The sequence below is a fragment of the Odocoileus virginianus genome, chromosome 14 (assembly GCF_023699985.2).
Source record: "Odocoileus virginianus isolate 20LAN1187 ecotype Illinois chromosome 14, Ovbor_1.2, whole genome shotgun sequence".
NCBI lineage: Eukaryota > Metazoa > Chordata > Mammalia > Artiodactyla > Cervidae > Odocoileus > Odocoileus virginianus.
The window spans coordinates 63,669,843-63,692,304 of record NC_069687.1 but is presented as its reverse complement, the minus strand read 5'-3'; the positions used below and the strand labels follow the sequence as shown (position 1 = coordinate 63,692,304).

The 22,462-nt window shown below is 46.8% G+C and overlaps 1 protein-coding gene across 3 annotated transcripts in view; it reads right to left on the bottom strand.

The window, feature by feature from the left end:
• SH3PXD2B (SH3 and PX domains 2B) overlaps positions 1-22,462 on the bottom strand; it is a 121,838-nt gene that overhangs the window by 55,335 nt on the left and 44,041 nt on the right. For all 3 annotated transcript variants that reach the window (XM_070476834.1, XM_070476832.1, XM_070476833.1), the window contains exons 3-5: positions 18,075-18,150; positions 11,400-11,476; positions 186-277 (exon numbers count right to left, since the gene is read on the bottom strand). In XM_070476834.1, coding sequence (XP_070332935.1) covers positions 186-277; positions 11,400-11,476; positions 18,075-18,150 — 245 coding nt within the window. The remainder of the gene's footprint in view (positions 1-185; positions 278-11,399; positions 11,477-18,074; positions 18,151-22,462) is intronic.

Below are 22,462 nucleotides of genomic sequence, written 5' to 3'. Positions count from 1 at the left end.
AAACTCACCTGCACCGCCTGTGGTCACTGAGGAGGCCATAAGAGGTAAGGCCTGGCAGGGGCTCCACTGAGAGAATCTAGTTTCATTTCTACTTAGCTTTCCCGTACTTGCTCCTGGGGCTGGCTGGCCCAGCAGGAAGGAGGGCTGTAAGAACACACTCGAGGGAGATCCACAAACCAACTTACTCTCTGGGGGGGTTCAGGTCCTCCGGTCTTGTTTCAAAGAACTGCAGCACCTCATCACACTGGGAGATATACGGGGGCAGCTGGATCAGGGCCTGGGGGAGAGACACGCAGGCAAGCTCAGCGGAAGGGAAGAGCGGTCAGGATGCAGAAAGTCAAGACTCCATCACGATCACCCACCCCCCAGACTTTCAGACTCAGTAGGTCTGGAGTGGGGCCTGAGAACGTGCAATTCTAGCAAGTTTCCTGGTGATGCTCCACTGGCTGGCTTAGGGAACACACACACACAGAATATACACACACACACAGAATATACACACACACATATATTACAGGCATACTTCGACAAATAATATGTACATATTTAGACAAAACCATGAATTATGAACAAGGTCCTACTATATAGCACAGGGAACTATATTCAATATCTTGCAATAAACCATAATGGAACAGGATATGGAAAAGAATACATATATATCTGCATATAGCTAAACCACTTCGCTGTAACCAGAAGCTAACACAACATTGTAGATCAACTACACTTCAATAAAAATGCCTTTAAAAATTGTGAACTTCGTGCCCTGTTCTCTACATCACCATCTCTACAGGATACTCAGTGTCTGCTGGATAGAAATCTCATGCTGGATAGAAATCTCATGCTTGACTCAACCAGCTGCCTACTGACTGGTGACGTTTACATTGCCTCCAACATGACATGCCCGCATGTCCTAACTCGTGGATCTGAAGGGCTCAAGTGAAGTGACTATTTCATGATTGAGGCAGAGGTCAGAGAGGTTGAAATACCCAGGACGTCCCAGTGCTCATGTCCATGTTCATCTGCCCCCTTGGCTCATCATTTTAAGGAGCCTCAACTCTCCCAACCAGCTAGATAAGGAGGTGGTGGGGGGGGGGTGGGGGGAGACACAAAGTGGACCCAGGCATTTCTTATGCAATTTATCTACCAACAGCTATTCAATGATTCAACAGACATTTACTTTATGCCCAGCACTGACTGATTTCTGGGTCAAACAGGACAGAATTACAGGGTACATCCCATCAGGAAAGGATGTGAAACAAAGACCATGGCTCCAAAATGAATAAACAACTTAATTTAGCAAATATTCACTTAAGCCCCCTCTGGCACAGGTTCTGAGGATGCAAATCTGAGTGCAGTAGAGCTGTTTCATGCACATACTTTATTATAAACTCCTGAGCGGGGAGGGCCAGTGCAGACACGGGAATTTAAGCAGCATGGGTGTGCTATGGGGTGAGGCGGGACCCTGCTCTCGCTGCAGAAGGCCTCATTCCCTGGGGTTTCTATGCCTTCTTCCCGTGCTGAGTGTGGAGTCTGGAGTGGAAAAGGTTTGTCTCGTATTTTCTGTGAAACAAGGCTCTAAAAGCCATCCCCACCCAAAGTGACTTTCTAACCCTACCACTGGACGATGATGGACTATGGAGAGATGGCTGCGGGGGGTCTCCAGTGTGGAACCTTCTACAGCATTTTCAGGGGGTATTTTGCCCCTACATGATTTATCTTCCTGGTTTTAAAGAACTTTCAGTTGTGGTAAAATATACATGATCTCATTACCACCTTCATCATTTTTACGCACCATTCAGGGGCATTGAGTACAGTCACGCATCACCACCACCAATCCCCAGACCTCTTCTCATCCTGGGAGACTGCAGCCCTGCTCCCATCAAATGACAGCTCTGCACTCTCCTCCGGACCTGGCAACCGCCACTCACTTTCTGTGTCTGGGAAGTTGACTGCTGCAGGCACCTCACTCATATAAGGGCAATCATGCAGTACTTGTCTCCTTAGGACTGGCTGGTTCACTTAGCATCACGACCCCAAGGTTCATCCACATAGTAGTATGCAGTGTGTGTCAGAACGTCCTTCCTTTTCAAGGCTAAATCGTATTCCATTGTATGTATAGGACACGTTTTGTTAATTCACCCCTTGAGATTCCAGTGTGTTGCTGATCCAACAGGACCTTTGAATCAGGCTCTGAGTTTAAGTCTCCTCCCTTCTCCTGATGTATGACCTGGCCCAAACCTAAAGGGGAGCAGTGGGTGCACATGTTTTAGGAGTGTGCCTTCCCTGGCCACTGTCAACTTTCTACAATGGGTAAGGAGAGAAGGATAAAGGATGCTGACTTGAAGGGCCTGGTATCTGTGACTCACTGATATTTTTTATTAGCCTTGCAGGATCTTCTGCCCTGCAGCAACTTTCCAGGACCAGTCTTACCCAGGCCAGAGGTAGAGAGCTCGAGAGGGAGAAAACGGTATCACCACCCCCCCCCCCCCATTTCTGACCCCCTTCTCTTTCTGGTTTGGAGCAGTATTTATTCTTCTGCTATCCTGGGGCTCCCTGTGGGTCGCTCTTTCCTCTGAAATCCTGCAGTTCTTGCAGCTGGAACCACATAATGAAGGAGCTGATCGTATGCTGGACTGTGGTGCGTCCTGGCTGCCTCGTGGGCAGAAATCTTGTGGCTCCCCCAAGACTGCAAACACAACATTCCCTTTCTGTGGGCTCAGCACTTGACGGCTCCTAAAATACATCTGTCTGCATCATGTCATATCATCCTGCGAGGGCTGGCCCACTCTAGAGACGGGGAAGCGGAGGTTCTGGGGAGGTGAACTAGGACGTGGGGCCAAAGGAGCCGACTGCAGCTGCTCCACCTCAAATCTACGGAGGCCTTCCTCCTGCACTTTCCCCAGGGGCCTCGACAGTGCCGAGAGGGCCCTGGCACCTGGTCCAAAGTGTCTGCTGGATGAATGAGGATGAGGCCTGGAGGTGGCCACGTGGCCCTGGGCGAGCCCTGAGGTGGCCAGTCTCTGCCTAGAGGGGGCCTGTCTGCCAAAATGGGCAGAGATGCCAAAGGGCCACTGAAGAAGGGACAACAAGGCCCACAGAAAACAAGACCAGGTTCTTGTCTGTTCCCAAGCAATTCCTAAGGACGTAAAAGTCCAGCCAAACCCCCGAGGCATAAAATAAAGCCAAGTTACTCATAAAGGGCGGCTCTGAATGCTTTGATACTTCCAAACACACGACCCAGGGCACAGCAATAGTTCTGCTTCTGAAATACCCCAGAATCATCTCATGTTTGGTCAGTAATGACAGAGAACCACAGTCCCAGGAAAACTCTGGTTCTGTTCCCCGGGGAAGGGACAGATGTGGCTACTTGTCATAGGGGCACAAGGAGAGGTGAGGAGAGCAAGTCCTGCTTGTCTGTGTAATGTCAGACAGGTCCTGGGTCTGCCCTGGCCACATTCTAGCACCTCCGAGCTTCAGTCTGCTGTCTGTAAAAGAGAAATAAGTAACACCCTACCTGGAGGGCTGTGTGACAGAACAAGTGAGCAAGTATTTATCATGTATTAGCCGCTTGATAAACATGTGGTTAACTCTTGGGCCCTCTGGACTGTACCAAGAGCAACAGTGTGCTGCTTCCAGGGGTGACTTTGGAGTCAGCAAGGTGATTCAGTTCAGGAACAGTGCCTCAGCTACAGAGAGAGAGTGTGCGTCTGCAACAAAGTTCTAAGCGCACAGCACAGCACTGTTGGCTGCGGTACGGCAGATTTCTAGAGTTGATTCACCTTGCTTGACTGAAACCTTATGCCTATTGATTACTAACTCCTCATTTTCCCCTCACCACCAGCCCCTGGAACCCACTGTTTCACCTCTTCCCTTTTTAGGTCACGCCCTGCAGCATTCAGGATCTTAGCTCCCCAATCAGGGGTGGAAACTGTGCTCCCTGCACCGGGAGCGTTGGAGTCTTAGCCACTGGACGGCCAGGGAAGTCCCAACCATTTCACTCTTTGACTCTACAAGTCTGACTATTTTAGATGTCTCAAGTAAGTGGAACCATACAGTATTTGATCTTTCTGTGACTGGCTTATTTCACTTAGGACAACGTCGTTAACTCAAGGTTTATCCCTGTTGCTGTGTATTGCTGAATTTCTCTGTATAGGCTGAATAGCATTCCATCGTATGCACAGGCCACATGGAGGTTGTTTCTACATCTTGGCTGCTGTCAACAGTGCCGCAATGAACATGGGTGTGTTAATACCGCTTTCATATCCCGATTTCAATTCCTTTGACAAATACCCAGAAATAGGATTGCTTGACTACACAATAGCTCTAGTTTTAATTTTCTGAGGAGCCTCCATACTGTTTTCCATGCGGCTGCACTTTGCATTCCAGCACGGAGTGCGAGGGTGCTGATTTCCCTGTATCCTCACCAGCATGTTGTCTGGTGCCACTGCTGTTTTTGATACCAGCCATCCTGACAGATGTGAGGTGATATTACGCTGTGGTCTTGATTTGCATTTCCCTGATGATTAGTGACACTGAGCAACTTTTCATATACCCATCGGTCACTTGCGTATGTTCTCTGGAGAAATTCAAGCCGTTAGCCTATTTAAATATTGGACTATTAGCTATTTTTGTTTAATGAGATGTATGAGTTCTTTACATATTTGGGGGATTAACTTCTTATCAGGTATGTAATTTGCAAATATTTGCTCCCATCTGGTAGCCTGCCTTTTTATTCTATAGATAGTATACTTTCTTGTGCAGAAGTTTTTTAGTTCAATGCATTCCCACTTCTTTATTTTTGTTTCTGTTGCCTGCACTTTTGGTGTCATATCCATGAGATCATTGCCAAGGGTGCTGAAATAAAGTCACGCATGTGGTAAACTGATCCTCAGCAAAGGCGCCAAGAATATATACAGGGACAGGACAGTCTCTTAAACAAATGGTACTGGGAAAACTGATACCCACATGCAAAAAAAATGAAATCGTGTCCTTATCTTATACCATGCACAAAAAGCAACTCAAAAATGGACTAAAGACTTAAACATAAGACTGAAACTATACAATTGCTAGAAGAAAGTGCTTCCCCAGCTTGCTTCCCATGAGCATGACCAGGCTTTACAGACTTTCCTCCGGTAGTAGGTAACAGCAGCTGACTAGATTTAAAAATATTTCTTGTTGCTGTTGCATCGCTGATTTAATTTTTACTTTTGGGGTAAGTGAAATCAGTTTTATATTATGATTGTGATATAAAATTTCCTCTAAAATATATATTCTTTAAAAAGTTTAAAAAGTGAATTAATTAAAGAAACATATTCATAGTAATACAGGTGGTTGAGTATGGTAAGAATCTCCAGGTGAGGTCTCAGGGGCTGGAGTCTGATAGACACTGTTGTTACATTTTGCCTATGTTGTTGCTGTTAGTCGCTCAGTTGTGTCCCACTCTTTGTGACCCCCTGGACTGTAGCCCGCCAGGCTCCTCTGTCCATAGCATTCTCCAGGCAAGAGTACTGGAGTGGGTAGCCATTCCCTTCTCCAGGGGCTCTTCCCAACCCAGCGATGGAACCTGGGTCTCCTGCATTGGAGGCAGATTCTTCACCATCTGAGCCACCAGGGAAGTCCCCACACTGCCTACAGCACAGTAGAGGCGGTGGGGGAGGGATGGATTGGGAGTTTGGGGTTAGCACATACAAACTATTATATATAGGATAGTTAAATAACAAGGTCCTACTGGATAGCACAGGGAACTATATTCAATATCCTGCAATAAACCATAATGCAAGACTATGAAAAAGAATACATATGTTCAGCAGATATTAACACAACACTGTAAATCAATTATACTTGAATAAAATTAAAAAATCAAGTACTGTGGCATGAACATAAACACAAACTCGTAGAAATGCATGTGTGTGTGTGTCAAAGTAACCTATACTCTGACAATGGTGAGTTATTATCTGAAGGACCTTCATCAGGAATGAACACTTTAGCAAGTTACAGACTCTAATCACAAGTTCTCACTTCAGAAAAGGCAACTTTGGGGCTTCAGGTATATCCCCCTCTGACCAACACCACAGCTTCTATCCACTAGCATAACAGTTGTCAGAAATAATTTTCTTCACTGGTATAATAAGGGGGGGCCCTTGCATGAACAGAACGTGGTTAGCCCAGCATTAAACACGCTTCGACATGGTGTCCTGGCTCTCGGATTCTGAATCCTCTGTGTTCCGCCTCTTGCTGAAGATTTTACTGTCACACCATGGTTAGGATTAGCTGATCCTGCCACTATGATATCATTGCATCTGTCTTGAGAAAACTTTCATGCAAAGTGGTGTCAGACAAGACAGCTGGTATTTCACCGAGTTTACAGAACAACTCGAGAAGCTGTTTGGGGAACTGCTTGATAACAAATGCTTGTGTGTGGGGAAGGATTTGGCTGAGTTTTGTTTTCATTGTGTCTTTTGATGAACAGAAGTTCTTGAACTTCACATAGTCTGATAACTCAATCGTTTTACACTTGGAACTTTTTGTGTCTTTAGAAGTCCCTCAATACCTTGAGATTATGAGGAATTTTTCTATTTTTATTTTCCAAAACCTTTTATAATTGCCTCTTACATTTAAGTCTTCAATGTACTTGGAAATGATTATATGTGTAGTGTGAGGCAGGAGTTAGTTATCCTTTTTGTTTTTTCCAATACAGACATCCATTTTCTGAGGAATCCTACCTTTCCTCAATGATCTTACAAAGCTGCTTTTGTTAGTATCCAAGTGTCCAAATATACACGGATCTGTTTTTGGGTTCTCTATTCTGTTGCAAGGGTTAGTCTATCCTTATGCTGATGGCATATTATGGTAATCACAGAAGCTTTATAATAGGCCTGATAGAGCAGCAAGTTACTTCCTAGCTGGTAGGTAGTTATAGGGACATCTACAGCCCTCTTCTATCTTCATCTGTTGGAAACTGCCCAATTTCTACCAAAATAATGCTAAAACAGAGATAGATCAAATTGGCTTAAGTCAGCTCACAACGATGTCAATAACAGAGCCCAAATGTTACATAAAGGTCTGCGCAGTCTCTAAAAGACTTCACAGGCCTTGTGATACAAGGCATAAAGTTTCATCTCCTTCCAGGAGGGCAGTTTCCTTGAAGCCAAGTTCAGGGAATCTGGCCAACCAAACCCCCCAAATATCTGCTCTGCTTCTTACACTGCATTAATAGCTGGGGTGGTAACTTCCACGTGGCTCATATAACATAAGCAGTTTCTCCCCTATGGTTAATCCAGGTCAATTCATGATCTCTGGACTGCTCCAAGCAGAGCAGATGCAGGCAGCTGCTGCTGTCCCTTACTCCTCCAGGATTTTATACCTCCTCTTCCAAATCAAGTGTCTAGGGGTTCAGGGAACCCCGGGTTTGAGAGGAAGGTGTGAGTCTGGAGAGAAGTTGGCTGGGCTGGGGAAGAAGTGGGAGAATGTGTATGGGCTGAGAGACAACACTTTCTGCGAAGGTACCAGGGGGAACTTTCCAGTTGGCTAAGATGACCCCAGAGTACGAAGTTTCTGCCAGCAGGGCCTGGACAGAGGAATTTCAGGCTCTAGAGATTTGGAAAAGGACAAAGAGAGGAAGATCTGAAATTTCCTCTGAGATCGGGGAGGCAGGAGTGGTTTCTTTGTGCCTGAGAGACTGGCCCTGCCCCTCACTCCCATCCCTTTAAAAGGCCTCCTTAGGAGAGGGAAAAGTCTATTTCTATGAAACATGAGCTTAGCTATTTCAGCCTCTTGAATTTGTACTTTCTTGTTGTTATTGTTCAGCTGCTCATTTGTGTCCAACTCTTTGTGACCCCATGGACTGCAGCACGCCAGGCTTCCCTGTCTTTCACCATCTCCCTGAGTTTGCTCAAACTCATGTCCATTGAGTCGGTGATGCCATTCAACCGTCTTGTCCTCTGTCATCTCCTTCTCCTGCCCTCAATCTTTCCCAGCATCAGGATCGTTTCCAATGAGTCAGCTCTTCGCATCAGGGGGCCATCACTTTCTTAGGGAGGCGATAAGTGGTATGTGAGTGCTAAGTCCTAAAAGGCTCGGGTTTAACTCTCAAAGCCTCCAATACTGTTACTGCAAGTAACTTTACTGGGTCTCCATTTTCTCATCAACACAAAAAGAAAGAGAAAACCTCCTCCTCAAAGTTACTGCAGGGACAAAACGAGGTCATCTCTGATAAACAGCAGATGCAAAGTGAGAAGTGATTTTCTACCCTTTTGTGACATCTCCTGCCAAGAGAGAAGGCATCTGTCCCCACACTGTCCCCCTTCAAATTTTCAATAGACTTACTGAAGTAAAATTTATGCACCATAAAATTCACCCATTATAAGTGTACAATTCAATGATTCAAATTCAAATTATAGAGTTGGGCAATCATCACCACATTCTAGTTTTAGAACTTTTCCATCACCTCAAAAATTCCCCCAACCTCATCTGCAGTCAATCTCCATTTTCTCCGCCCCAAGGCCCAGGAAACCACTGACCTGCTTTCTCTAAATCTGCCTTTTCTGCACATTTCATGTAAATGGAATCATACAATATGTAGCCTTTTGCATTTGGCTTCTTTTGCATAGCATCATGTTTTTGAGATTCATTCATTTTGCAGCACTGATCAGCACTGCACTGTCTAATAATATTCTATTGAATGCCTATTGAACATTTTCTTTATCTATTCACCAGATGATAGACATAGAGGTTGCTTCCACTTTGGGGCTATTATGAATTAATGCTATGATGAACAACTGCGTTCAAGTCTCTGTGTGGATAGACGTGTTCACTTCTTGTGAGTATATACCGGAGAGTAGTTGGGTGGTAAATGTTACTTTGGAAGAAACTGCCAAAACTGTTTTCCAAAGTAGATTCCTTCATATGTCACTGGCCATCTGGGCGTTAAAACTGTGTGCTTCCAATGCAGGGGGTGTGGGTTTGATCCCTGGTTGGGGAACTAAGATCCCACTTGCCATGTGATGTGGCCACACGCCTAACAGAATGAGGAGCTCATTGCTGCACATCCTCACCAACTTTTTCTCTTGTGCCTTGTTGATTACAGGCATTTGGGGCGCTGTGTTGGCATCTTATGATGATTTTATTTCATCTTGCCCTAATGACTCATGATGTTGAACAACTTTTCACGTGCTTAATAAGCATCATATGTCTTCATGGATGAAGTTTCTATTCAATCTTTTGTCTATTGTTAAACTGGCTGCCTTAAAAAAAAAAACTATTTACTTATTTATATGCGTATTTATTTAATTTTTTTGACCATGCTGCATGGCATAAGGAATCTTAGTTCCCTGACAGGGACTGAACCTGTGCCCCGTGCAGGGGAAGCTTGGAGTCCCAACCACTGGACCACCAAGAAAGCCTTAAGCTGGTTGTCTTTTTATCATGAAGTTGTAAGAGCTCTTTATATAGTCGTAACACAAGTCCCTTCTCAGATACATGATTTACAAATATTTTCTCCTAATCTGTGGCATGTCTTTTCCTTTCCTTCATGGCATCTTTTGAAGCACAGATATGTATAAGTTTAACAAAGTCCAGTGTATCAATTCTTCTCTTTTGGTGCTGTATCTATGAACTCTTGGCCTAAACCAAGGTCATGAAGATTCTCTTCTATGTTTTCTTCTAGAAGTTTTATAGTTTTAATTTTATGTCTAGGTCTATGATCCATTTTGACTTGAGCTTGAGCTTTTGACTTGATTTTTTAAGCATGTGTGTGAGGTCAGGGTCCAATTTAATTAAAAAAAATTTGTTTTGCATATGAATATCCCATGATCCCATCATTTGTTAAAAAGACTATACTACCATTGCCCATTGAATTTCTCGGTATTTGTGTTGAAAATCAACTGAGTATAAATCTGAAGAGTTTACTTACAGACTCAATTCTCTTCCACTAGTCCATGTACCTCTCCTTATACCAGTATCACCATCTTGATTACTGTGGCTTCATAAGAAGTTTGGAAAATGGGTAGTACAATTTTGTTCTTTTTCTTTTTTTCAAAACTGTTTTGGCTATTCTGAACCCTTTGTACTTCCCCATATACTTTAGGATCAGCTTGTTCATTTCCACAAAAAAGCTTACTAAGATTGTGGCAGAGTTTATACCAATTGACTCTGTAGATCAATTGGGGGAGAACTGCCATTTTAACACTATCGAGTCTTCCAATCTGTGAGTATGGAATGTCTTTTCACTAAGTTAGTTTCTTTAATTTCTCTCAACAATGTTTTGCAGTTACAGTGTATAAACTGTATATTTCTTTTAATAAATTTATTCCTAATTACTCCATTTTTTTTGATGTTATTGTGAGTGGAATTATTTTCTTAATTTCATTTTTGGCACTTTCACTTCTAGTATATAGAAATACGATTGAGTTTTTAATATTTGTCCTGTAGCCTAACTAAGTTCATTTATTAGTTTCTGCAGGCTTTATGGTTTTTTAGAGTAGAATCATGTCATCTGTGAATCACGGCAGTTTTACTTCTTTCTTCCTTTTATTTGGCCATGCCGCACAGCATGTGGGATCCTAGTTTCCTGATCAGGGATTGAGCTTAAGCATTGGAAGTGTGGACTTCCTACCACTGGACCGCCAGGGAAACCCCTACTTCTTCCTTTCTAATCCATATTACCTGTATTTCTTTTTCTCGCCTGCTTACACCAGCCACAGTCTCTAGGCAAACACAGAACAGAGGAGGAGAGAGCAAACACACTTGCTTTGTTCCTGAGCTTAGGGGGAGAAAGCAGTCACTGCTCCATTTTTAAGGCAGTTTTCACTATTCCCACCCTTCTCCAATCAAACTGCTAGTGATTTTGAGTTAGAGAAACAAACACTAAAGATTAAGGAAGCTAAATAAAAGAAAAATAAGCTTCTTTCGCAACCACAACCTCAAATCAAACAAAATAAAAGCAAAAGGCAGACAGGCTCCACGTGGTTGAGAACATTCAAGGGACTGGAAGCCAGCTGCACTGTCCAACAACAGGAGTTGGCTGAATAACTTCTAGAACATTCACGCACAATGGAATACTATGAAGCCACTAAAAGCAGGTTCCAGGAAATTTTTTTAATAGCATGGGAAATTCTTATAATGCAAAAGAAAAGAGAAAGAGCTACAAAAATAACACATATGGGATGGTCTCAACGTCATAATGAAAGGCATACAAAAAGAAAGGAAATATGTAAAAACCTTCATGACTGTTGCCTTTGAGTTGAAGGGTCATGGGTGATTGGTTTTTCTAATTTCTTTACATTTCTTTCACCTGTACAGATCTTTCACAATGGGCATCATTTAGTCAGAAAAAGAGAAGGGGGAAAAGAAAACTATCCAGGGGGAAGACACAGGGAAGTATTGGAATTTCTCAGACTTACCTTACAGTATTCATCTATTGGTATCAGGCGTTTGACGGCCACGTCCCGAATGTGGCTTCGTCGGAAGAGAATTTTGCCTGCGGAGGACAAGAGTGCATACAGTGTTGAGAGGCAGCGGTGACCAGCTCTCAGCAGCTTGGGAGGATGAGGACATGGCTGCCTCTGGTATGCTTGCGTGTGCGTGCTTGGTCACGTCTGGCTCTTTGGGGCCCCATGGACTGTAGCCCATCAGGCTCCTCTGTCTATGGATTTTCTAGGCAAGAGTACTTGAGTGGGTTGCCATTTCCTACTCCAGGGGATCTTCCCGACCTAGGGATTGAACCCTCGTCTCTTGGGTCTCCTGAACTGGCAGGCGGATTCTTTACCACTGCACCATCTGGGAAGTGGTCCCTAAATTCCTGGCTGCCATCAATACCCACTGCTGCTCATCCACAGGGTTTGGATGACCCCATGCCTGGTCCCCCAAAACCCTGTTCACAGCTCTAGTACAAGGGTCTGACAGAGTGGGACTTAGTGGTTAAGTTTTGGTGAGATAAGGGAGACTGGCAGCGAGGAAGGAAGACCTGATGATTAGAGGTCCCCTGTCTAAATATAACATTCTCAGACCGTGAGCAGTTCCGTGAACACTCAGATATGCCCTCACCCCACAGCTCAGCCTCCTTCCCTCCTCTTTCTCTGTATATTTCCTGCTCTCACCTGACGTTTCCCTGGCGTGCTGTGCTCTCTCGTAATGCGGTGCCTTTCCCTCTTCCTGGAATACCTTCCCCACCCAACCTCACCCACCACCCCTGCTGGGAAGCTCTTGCCCACTTCACACGGGCTATGAGTTCCTGTGTCTTTCGGAACAGACGTGGTTGCCAAGGGGCGGGGGTGGGGTGGGAGTTTGGGGTTAGCAAAGCAGACCAGTCCATACAGGATGGATAAACAGCAAGGTCCTACTGTTAGCACAGGGAACTATAGTCAATATCCTATGATAAACTACAATGGAAAAGAATATGAAAAAGTACATACAACTGAGTCACTCTCTGCAGAGTAGAAACTAACACATTTTAAATCAACCACACTTTAATAAAAAAGAAAAAAGAGGTCCTGTCTCTTTCTTATTGTACACATCACACCGATGATTTGCAAGTTCTTCTTCCTTCCTACTAGTCATGGGGCTCTGCCCAAATAGGGACTGACTGGGTTTTAGTCACTTCTGTGCCCCTGCCACATGGTGCTCACTCATGTCTGATCCACATATGAAGGTGGACTCTTCCTGCCAAGACAGCAAATTCCTCTGATCCCTTCCCCAGTCACTGTGGTCACAGAGGCTCCACGCCTCCCCCCACTGAACACTAACAGAAGGTCCACTCACTGCTTGCCTGCTGACACCTGAGTGCTGGGGTGTGATACCAGAGCCTCCAATGTGACACAGAGGCAGAGGATGTGGGTCACGGGCAAAAGCAAGTATATAAATGATGCCACCAAGGGTCTTGGGAAATAACCAAGAGGCTGAAATGTTACAGGTGAGGTTTGTTTCAAGCAAATCAGTGGGTTCCCTCTGATCTGCCACTTCTCATGGGAAGATGGTGGCAAGGCTCAAGCGCTGAAGACCCAGGCCCCCACACAGACAGGGGGCAGGCAAAACCAGAAATAAGACAGCAAGGAGGGCCGGGGGGAGCCGTGGACAAGTCCCCATGCCATGCTTATGCAGGCCGACCGGGGGTCTCCAGGGCTACAGAGGACGGCACGGGTAGGCCACAGCCCTCCAGACAGCAGAACACGGAGACCTACTGAAAACTTCACCTACTCCTGGTCCGAGGAGGTAGGTCATGGAGACAAATTTGGGTTACAAAACTGGCAGGGAGAGGAGAGACGGCGCTGGGGGGCTGCTGCCTGCCTGGGTCACGCTTGGGTGAGCAGGGACAAGACGGCAGGAAAGGTCAACAAAGAATTTCGTCATAGGACAGAATCGGAAGGGATAACGGGAAACAGCCTCTTGACTTTTGAAGATTTGCAATCCAAGGTGGTCAGGAGATTTGCACCCAAAGAGGCCATATGCTTAATGTCACATGTAAAATAATCGGACAACTTGCTCTTGGGCAAAAGGGCACAATCAGGAAATTAGGTAGATATGGTCGACCTAACAGTCATCCTTTTTTGCTCATTTCCATCAATTAAAAAAAACCCACCAGGAAAAAAAAAAAACCCACAAGGAGATGAAATCAATATTCCTTAATAACAAAGCTCTCCTTTCTTTATAGTGGTGACGGGTTTAATTCCGATGAATCAGTCAAATTTCTGATACACCACGCCTGTTAGAAGAGAGAAAAAAATCTAGAGGAAAATGCACCACAGAGGAAAGTGCTTGTATCTGAGGGTGGAAGACAAAGCCTTCTTGTATTCTTCTTTATACTTTCCCCAAAGTCCCTACCCTAAACATTGATTACTTCTGGAATCAAAAACGTTCGTGTCATTTAAAATGAAACAAGGAAATTACGCAGGGAAGTGGGAAGGGGTTTACAACCTGGCCTCCCTGGAACTGACGGCACCCCCTCACTGACTCCCGAGGCGCAGGCTGCGTGTGAGCCCCACGTGTGCAGGGCGCTGGGGGCCTGCCTTCTCAACACTGGGCAGCCGCTGCTTCCCGGGAGGGGCCTGCCTTCTCAACACTGGGCAGCCGCTGTTTCCCGGGAGGGGACACGGTCCCTGTGCTGCAGGGGGTTTGCATCCTTGGCCTCCAAGCCGGAGGAGGCCGCTGGCCTTCCCGTTCCCATCCCAGCCCCAGTCACCGTGATAACCAAATTACCGCCCTCACGGGTGGGACCACCCGTGGTCAGAATCTCTAGGAGAGTCCCAAGATCTCCCAAGATCTCTAGGAGAGTCCCAAGCCTTTAAAAAAAAAAAGAAAAGCATGCCTGTGAAGAGAAATTCCACAGGCCAAACGCTTCCTGCCTCTAATCCATTTCTCAAAATGGGAGGAGGAGTCCCTATCAAAAACATTTTGGTCTCGGTTTGGTATAATTTCCCCTTCTGTAAAATCAGAGGAAGTGGGCAGAGTGGGGTGTACAGGCTGACTGAGAAGGCTGTGACCAGACTTGAAACCTTTGCAGCGGGCGTGGTGCTAGCCCCGGCCCTGGAACAGCAGAGACCACCTCCCGAGAGGACCTGCGTGCGGCCTGGCCTGCAGGGGCTGGGAGGGGACCGGGACCTCAGCGCCTCCAGCGTCTCCTGGGGGTGCGACACAGCAGTGTCTCTCCTTTTCCCCGTGTGGCCTTAGTGGGACAGTCTCTGGGCTCATGTCAACACAGCGGGCAGGAAGCCCCGCGGCAGGATTAGCGTGTGCAGGGAGACACGCAGAGGCTCCGGGGTGATGAGCAGGGCGCCCCGGGCCAATCCCAGGGGGTCCTTTTCCTTCCTGAACCGCCTTGGGAAGTGCATTTACCTGTTGAAGCCTCAGTCTCTTCATCTGCAAAAAGGGAGAACCGCCCCATGTCTTAGTGATCTCCAAGACACTCCGGCCCTGGGCTTGGCCCTTGCTAGGTGCTTAAAAAAGGTAATTACTTGAAACAGCAAGAAAGGTTATAGGACCTGCCTGACACTCCACTAGGAAGGGCACATGTCTTTTCTTCAGCTCGCAACTTGGTTTCTTAAGACCTGTCACCGACAGGCTCCCTCATCACTTCTCCCCGGCGGAGCTGGAGTACCGCTCAGGCTGGGCGGCAGCACCGCGGGGCCAGCACCCGCTTGGCTGGTGCCTCTGGGCAAAAGGCTGGTGGGGCCGCACCCCGGCCTGTGTTTCTGTGCGAGTTGTGCGGAAGGAAGGCAAGTGAGCCTGCACCCAGCCCTCCCCGGCAGGCCAGCCTTGCTGGAATGGACAGGGTCCTCAGAGGAGAGGAGAGCCTTTGGTGGGAACGAGCAAGCTTTTGTTTTCCATAGTGGAGGAAGGCCAAACTGTAATTCTTATTTTTCAAGCCACATCCTCTGCCAAGTTGGCTTTCCCCAGCTCTTGCTGGGATGGAAAATTGCACAGGCCTGTTCTCCCCTCCCCTCCCCCGCCTTTGTGCTAACAAGAAACTTGCTTTTGTTCTGCTGACGCGGCAGTCTTGGCAGAAAACTGACCCCTCGGAGGGGGAGATGTTCCTCCCACCCGTCCCTGCCCCTGGCCTTGGCCTCGAGGAAAAGCTCAGAGGTGGCCTGGAAGGATGCTCCAGGGACCCCGGGGCCCGGCGGGGTCTCTCCAAGCTGCAAGTGGGTCTCCTGAGCAGGCCAATGGAGCCGAGTCCCTGAGAACTGCACCTCCATGCACTCGTGGGTGGAAGAGGATTACGTAACCACGAAAGCTTTCAGGGGCTGGGGAGAGGGTCGGCTCAGTTCTTCCCTGTTCTGGGAAGTTTTTCCAGAGCCGGCTTTGCCTTTCATCCAGCAGAGCTCTAAGTCACGGCTGTCCTTTCCTGTCTTGAAGAAAATATACATTTAGAGCCCATTTCAACTTGAATATCCAGATGGATCACTTAAGTAGGATTCCATGATACGAAATACCCAGAAATTCCAAACGAATGTCCCTGGACCCTGTTTCTGCCTTTACTGAGAACCTTCTATGTGCCAGGGAGAGAAGCTTATGAAGCAGGGGTCACTATTCCATTTTACGGGAGAGGAAGCTGAGGCTCGGTGGTGGGAGATGTCTGCTTGAGGCCACAGGACTTGGTCTGCTGGACTCCAGGCCAAGTGCTCTGGGCACTGAGATTTGACTCCTGCAGCCGGCACACTGGGTTATCTCCAATAGAGGAAAACATTCCAGTGTTCTTTCCCCGTGGAAGAACTAAAAACATTAATTTTTTTAGGTAAACGACGCTCCCAGTAAATGGGGGCCTAGCAAACACATCTACCCTGTCTCTAAACCCACTCAACAATGACAGTATTTGAAAGAACACAGTGATAAGCTGATAGAATCTTGGAGTGGGAGAGGGGAGAATGAGCTCCTGGCTGACTCAGAGTCTCCCCATCTCGGGGCTTGCCCCGCTGTCCCCTCAAAATGAAAAAGACTTAAGGGCCAAACATTTGTGATTTAGGGTGATATTTGTGATTTAGGGTGACAATTTGCTGATTATCTGTACAGAAAGGTAGTAGTAAGTGCTTACTTTTTGCTAATTACACACCAGGCACTTACCTAATCCTCAAAACAACCTTATCATCTATGTAGCATTATGATCTCCAGTGTGCAAGTGTAGAAATGAAACTCTGTGAGCTTAGGTAACTTACCCAAGAGAACAGAGTGGATGATCAGGGACACTGGGATTTGAGCCTGCGGTATCTGACTTTAGGCATACATTTTAGAGCCTGCCATACGTGTCTGAATCCCAGCTCTGCCATTTGTGCAAGTGATCATAATTTCTCTGTCTTCATTTCCTCATCTGCGAAGTGGGCATAGTAATGTCTGCCCTGCTGGGTTGTTCTAAGGACTAAACGAACTAATGAAAGTACTTAGCCCAGTGACTGGCCCACAGCAGACATCGAATAAATGGTAGCTATTATTACTGGAAGCTATAACACTGGTTTGGGTAGCTCATTTTTTTTGAGTTGAAGCCCTGATGCTATTTCTTTGGTGAGACCTCTTTGGGGGGGATGTTCTGAGAGCAGGGACCAGCGATGGCTGCACTAAGCCTGGCCCTTAAAAGGTGCTTGGTGGCTGTGGCAGGCGGGCAGCCAGGCAGGATTTCTTAAATGGCTCCCAAAGATGTCTCTTCTTAATCTCAGCACCTGTCAACACAGTGGGATCTCACTCCTGGGATCACATTACATGATATGCCTCAGTTCATTTCAAGAGAAGGAGATTATCCTGGATTAGCCAAGTGGGTACAAGGTAATCCCATGAGGCTTTAAATGCAGACAACTTTCCCCATTGGTGGCAGGTGGGGGAAGTCAGAGAGATTCCAAGCCCAGGAGAGATTCAATGCCCTGTTGCCAACCTGAAGGTGGATGAGGAATACAGGCAGCCTCTGGAAGCTGAGTTCCCGGCGGACAGCCAGGAAGGAAACAGGCATCTAGGTTCTAGAGATGTGAGGAACCGAGTTCTGCCAACAACCTGAGTGAGGCTGGGAGGGATTCTTCCCTAAATCCTCCAGGTAAGTGGCCAGCCCAGTCAAGACCCTGACTTTGGTCTTTTAAAATGCTAAACAGAGAAGCCGGCTGAACCTGCCTGGATTTCAGACCAGCAGAGCTGCGAGATAATAAATGGGTGTCATTTTAAGCTGCTAAATGGGTAGTAATCTGTTATACACAACAGAAAACAAATACAGTAGCCATTAAAATAGATGCCACTCATTACACAGACTATATGAGCTCGAATTATTCCTTTTATTATTAATTTATTTTGGGAGGCCTTGCCACGTGGCATGTGGCATCTTAGTCCCCCAACCAGGGATCGAACCCATGCCTCCTGCAGTGGAAGCATACAGTCTTAACCGCTGGACCGTCAGGGAAGTCCCTACTCCCAGAGATGGGAGAAACTGAGGATCTCAGAGGTGAAGTGTCTTACCTAAGATCATGCAGCTAGTATCTAACTCCAAAACCCATATTCTTAGGCACTGAGTTCTACTGGTCACTGGGACAATGGACAGGGACAAAGAGGGAGCAATCCAAGAGCTGTATGAGAGCCTCGAGGCCTCATTTGAGAGCACGCGTCCCGCTTACCGGGGAGAAAGGGGATGATCCGCTGTTTGGGGTCCTTCTGTCCTCCTTCCATGGGAAATTTGTCCAACATCTGCATCTAAATGGGAAGAATAACAAAATGAAAGCCTTTAAATGATTAAAGCATCTCTGACAGTTTACAGGAATTAAGTGAAGTACGTGATTTGATAGAGAAAAGCTCACTTCGTTCAGCGTTCCAGAAACCCAAACTAACGGAAGACAAAGGCAACCAGACAGAGGATCTCCATGCAAACAGTTCTCTAGACCCACAGCTAGCGGCCTGGCGAAGGCTCAGGGCTGGGAGGGACCAATCTCAGTTTTCCCGCGGCTCCAGTCACAGGGCCTGAAGCGTGAACAACACCCACTAGAGCCCCCAAAATTCCACGGATGGCAGGTCATCCTGTTTTCTAAGAACCGCTGGGTGATACTCAAGAACAAACCATGGAGACTCAATTAATCTGGTTAGGTCCTCCACCTGTGAAGTCATGACACACTCCTGCCACAGGAAGAACTGCCCAGCTGGCTCAGCTTTGTTCCTAGCTCTGAGTCAGGCACGTGGGGTGCAGCAATGAAGAGACTCAGAGTCTAGGCAGAGAGTGAAAAGTAAATTGATCATTGAAGGGTCGGGTAGGAGGCACCTTGAGAGGCAGTACAGGCTGCTGTGGGCACAGACAAAGAAGACGGACGGAACACCCCAGACAAAACCTCTCATATATTCTGATAACAGCAAACGCATCTCTGATATTTTAAGGAATTAATGTGAAGTATCTGATCGGATACACAAAATCATCAGGATCTCTTATTTGTGATCGGGAAAGTGACATATCTTGCGCCTCATCCTTAGTTGACCAGAACAGTACCCACTGCCAGCATTGCTTTCCAGATTAAAGCTGGGATGTGGTGGTCATCAATGCTGTCTCCAGATTTCTGGTTCTTCCTTTCAGCACGTGGTAGATTCCTACCTCCCCACACCCCTGAAATGAGATGTGGCAAATTCAAGGTGAGCAGAAGGGACATGGCTCACTTTGGGGCAGGAGAGCTAGGAGTGGTACTTGACTCATCCCTCTCCAGTTCTGCCCGCCATGCGACAACCATGGTCAGAGTGTGGCTTTTCTGTCAGCAAGGGGCCTAGAGGGAGGGCCCAGAGCACCCAGCAGCCTCTATGGATGGCCTTTATTTCCCGAGTGAGAGGTAAACCCTGGTGGCTGGATATAACTGCTTTATAAGGTGTCAGTTTCTGTTGCAGTGAAGTGAATCAGCTCTATGCACACATACATCCCAGCCCTCCGGAGTCGCCTCCCCCGCCCCCGGGCATCACAGAGCACTGAGATGAGCTCCCGTGCCGTCCAGAAGCTGCTCACCGCCTGCTCCACGTGTGGCCGTGCGCACACGTCAGCACCGCTCAGTTCTCCCCCCTCCTCCCACCTGCTGTGTCCACGCGTCTGTCCCCTATGTCTCACCGCAGGCTACCTCAACCCAGTCTGATGAGTGTGCAGGCCCAGGACTCAAGGAGAAGAAAAGCGAGTCCTGAGCCTCCCACAGTGGTGGGAAACGTGAGAAACCTGTCCATCATTTTACTTCAAGGAGAAAGTCACCCTGGATCTTAAGATGTGTCCCTCTGGACGTGGGAAAAAGGGAACCCTAGTGCACTGCTGCTGGGAGTGTAAACTGGTGTGGCCACTGTGGAAAACAGTCTGGAGATGCCTCAGGAAACTAAAAACAGAACTACCATATGACCTAGCAATTCCACCCCGGGGTATATATCTGAAAAGAATGGAAACGTTAATTTGAAAGGATACATGCACCTCAACGTTCTCAGTAGCACGATTTACAATAACGAAGACAAGGAACAGCCCAAGGGCCCGTCAACAGATGACTGGGTTAGGATGGTGTGGGGGGTGTGTGCACATATATACATATAACACACACATATACAATGGAATAGTATTCAGCCATAAAGAATGAGATGCTGCCATCTGCAGTAACATGGATGCACCTAGAGAATACTTTGCTTAGTGAAATAAGACAGAGAAGGACAAACATTATATATTAACAATATCACTTGTATGTGGAATCTAAAAAATAATACAAATAAATGTATATGCAAAACAGAAACAGACTCAGAGACATAGAAAGCAAACTTGTAGTTACCACGGGAGAAAGGCGAGGAGGGAGGGGCTAATTAGGGTTGTAGGATTAACACGCTAACGACTATATATAAAACGGATAAGCAACAAGAATATACTGTATAGCGCAGAGAATTATAGCCATTATCTTGTAGAAAACTATAATGAAGTATAATCTACAAAAACACTGAATCGCCATGTTATATACCTAAAACTAACATAACCCTGTGAATCAACGTGGTGGTGGTTTAGTCTCTCAGCCATGTCCAGCTCTTGCGACCCCATGGCTGTAGTCTGCCAGGCTCCTCTGCCCATGGGATTTTCCAGGCAAGAATACTGAAGTGGGTTGCCATTTCCTCCTCCAGGGGATCTTCCCAACCCAGGAATTGAACCTGCGTCTCCTGCGCTGCAGGCAGATTCTTTACCAACAGAGCTACTAGGGAAGTTGGTGAATCAACTATACTGTGATTAAAAAAAAGATGCATACCTCTGATAGCATGAAAGCAGCTTTGAACAGCCTGGAAAAAATAAGCACAGCTACGGTGCAGGGGGAGGGAGGAGAGGCCTGAAGTAAGAGCAGAGAAACATGTATACACGCCAAGCACAGTTAGATTCTTCGGACACATCCTCTCACAAAATCTGCAGAACACCCCTTCAAGAGATGGACATTATCATCTAGGGAACTGAAGTCCAGAGGAGTGAAGAAATCGGCCACGGGCCTGCAACCAGTGAGGGACACAGACAGAAGTCCATGACTTTTCTGCCGTCCTGTCACCTGCGTCTGCGATGCTACAGCGGTCATTAAAAAGGATTGCTCCCCAGTACTCAAGAAACAGGGTCATTAGGAGTTCCTGGTCTCCTTAGTACTGTTTAGTGTGACACCCCTGAGTAGGGGGTGGTCACCCTCAACTTGGCTGGCAACCCTGAAGGGCTGCCCATGAGGCTGTGGTTTTATTTGTGATTGCCAGTTTCCCCTACTCTCTGCTATGCTGTGCAGTGATGGGGAACTGTGGCTTATCAGCATCTGGAAAGGACCTGCTGGAAAGGCAGGCTTCCCTTTTTGAATCCAAGAGCTTTTCAATGGTGACACATAGTAGGCATGCAGTAAAAATTGGCTAAGCCAATGAATGCACGTAAATGAAATCTGGAAATAGGGGCAGCTTCAGATATTTGCGAAGTATCCCTGCTTAATAATATTCACATTACTAATGCACGAGTGTGTGCACTAAGTCACTTCAGTCGTGTCCGACTCTTCGCGACCCCATGGACTGTAGCCCGCCAGGCTCCTCTGTCCATGGGATTCTCCAGGCAAGAAAACTGGAGTGGGTTGCCATGCCCTCCTCGAGGGGCTCTTTCTGAGCGGGTGAAACCCACATCTCCTGTGACTCCTGCATTGCAGGAGGATTCTTTACCACTGAGCCACTGCATCACTAATAACAAACAATAACTAGTAATGACTATGAACGTTGGTTTGACAGTTTACAGCTAACAAGCCTTCTCAGACACCTGGATTCATCTGTCCTTCAGAATAATCCTATGAAATCAATGCACAGCCCCCATGTCACAGATGGAGAAGCTCCAGAGCAGAAGGACGCAGTGACCTCACAGTCACCACCTCAAGTGGTGGTGCAGCCAGTTCAGATATCTTAACCTACATCCTCTTCTTTTCCCCTAAGATCACTCTCTTGGGCAGCTTCAAACTGTCACATGAACATGAAAAATCAGCCCGAGACCAGGCTAAGTTTCATATTCCATGCAAAGGTGGAGTATGCTTTCTTTTTAAAAGCAGAGTGATTAATCAAGCTCAGCTGCAGAGTCTTTTTGGCACTGTAAAAGTTTTGTCTTAACACCATCCTTTTTTTCCTGGAGGAGAGCACGGCAGCTCACTCCAGTATCCTGCCCTGGAGAATCCCATGGACAGAGGAGCCTGGTGGGCTACAGTCCATAGGGTCATACAGAGTCAGACACGACTGAAGTGACTTAGCATGTATGCATCTTCTTTTCTTCGTCACAGTTTTATTTGTGAAGACAATGTTGGAATACAGGGAACATTTTTTTAGGAGGTATGCCCTGGTCATCCATCAGCCACACCCTGCCTATGTCCACCCGTCAAGGCTTCTGCTGCACTTCTGTCTGAGTGCACACAGGCTCAGAGGCCCGGCCCACTGCTGCGTTGCCCTGTGGCCTTCACCGCTGTCAGGAGGTTATTCACCCTCTGTCCTAACTTGTTTTTACCCACGTAAGTGGAGCTCAAAGAGCTGAAGT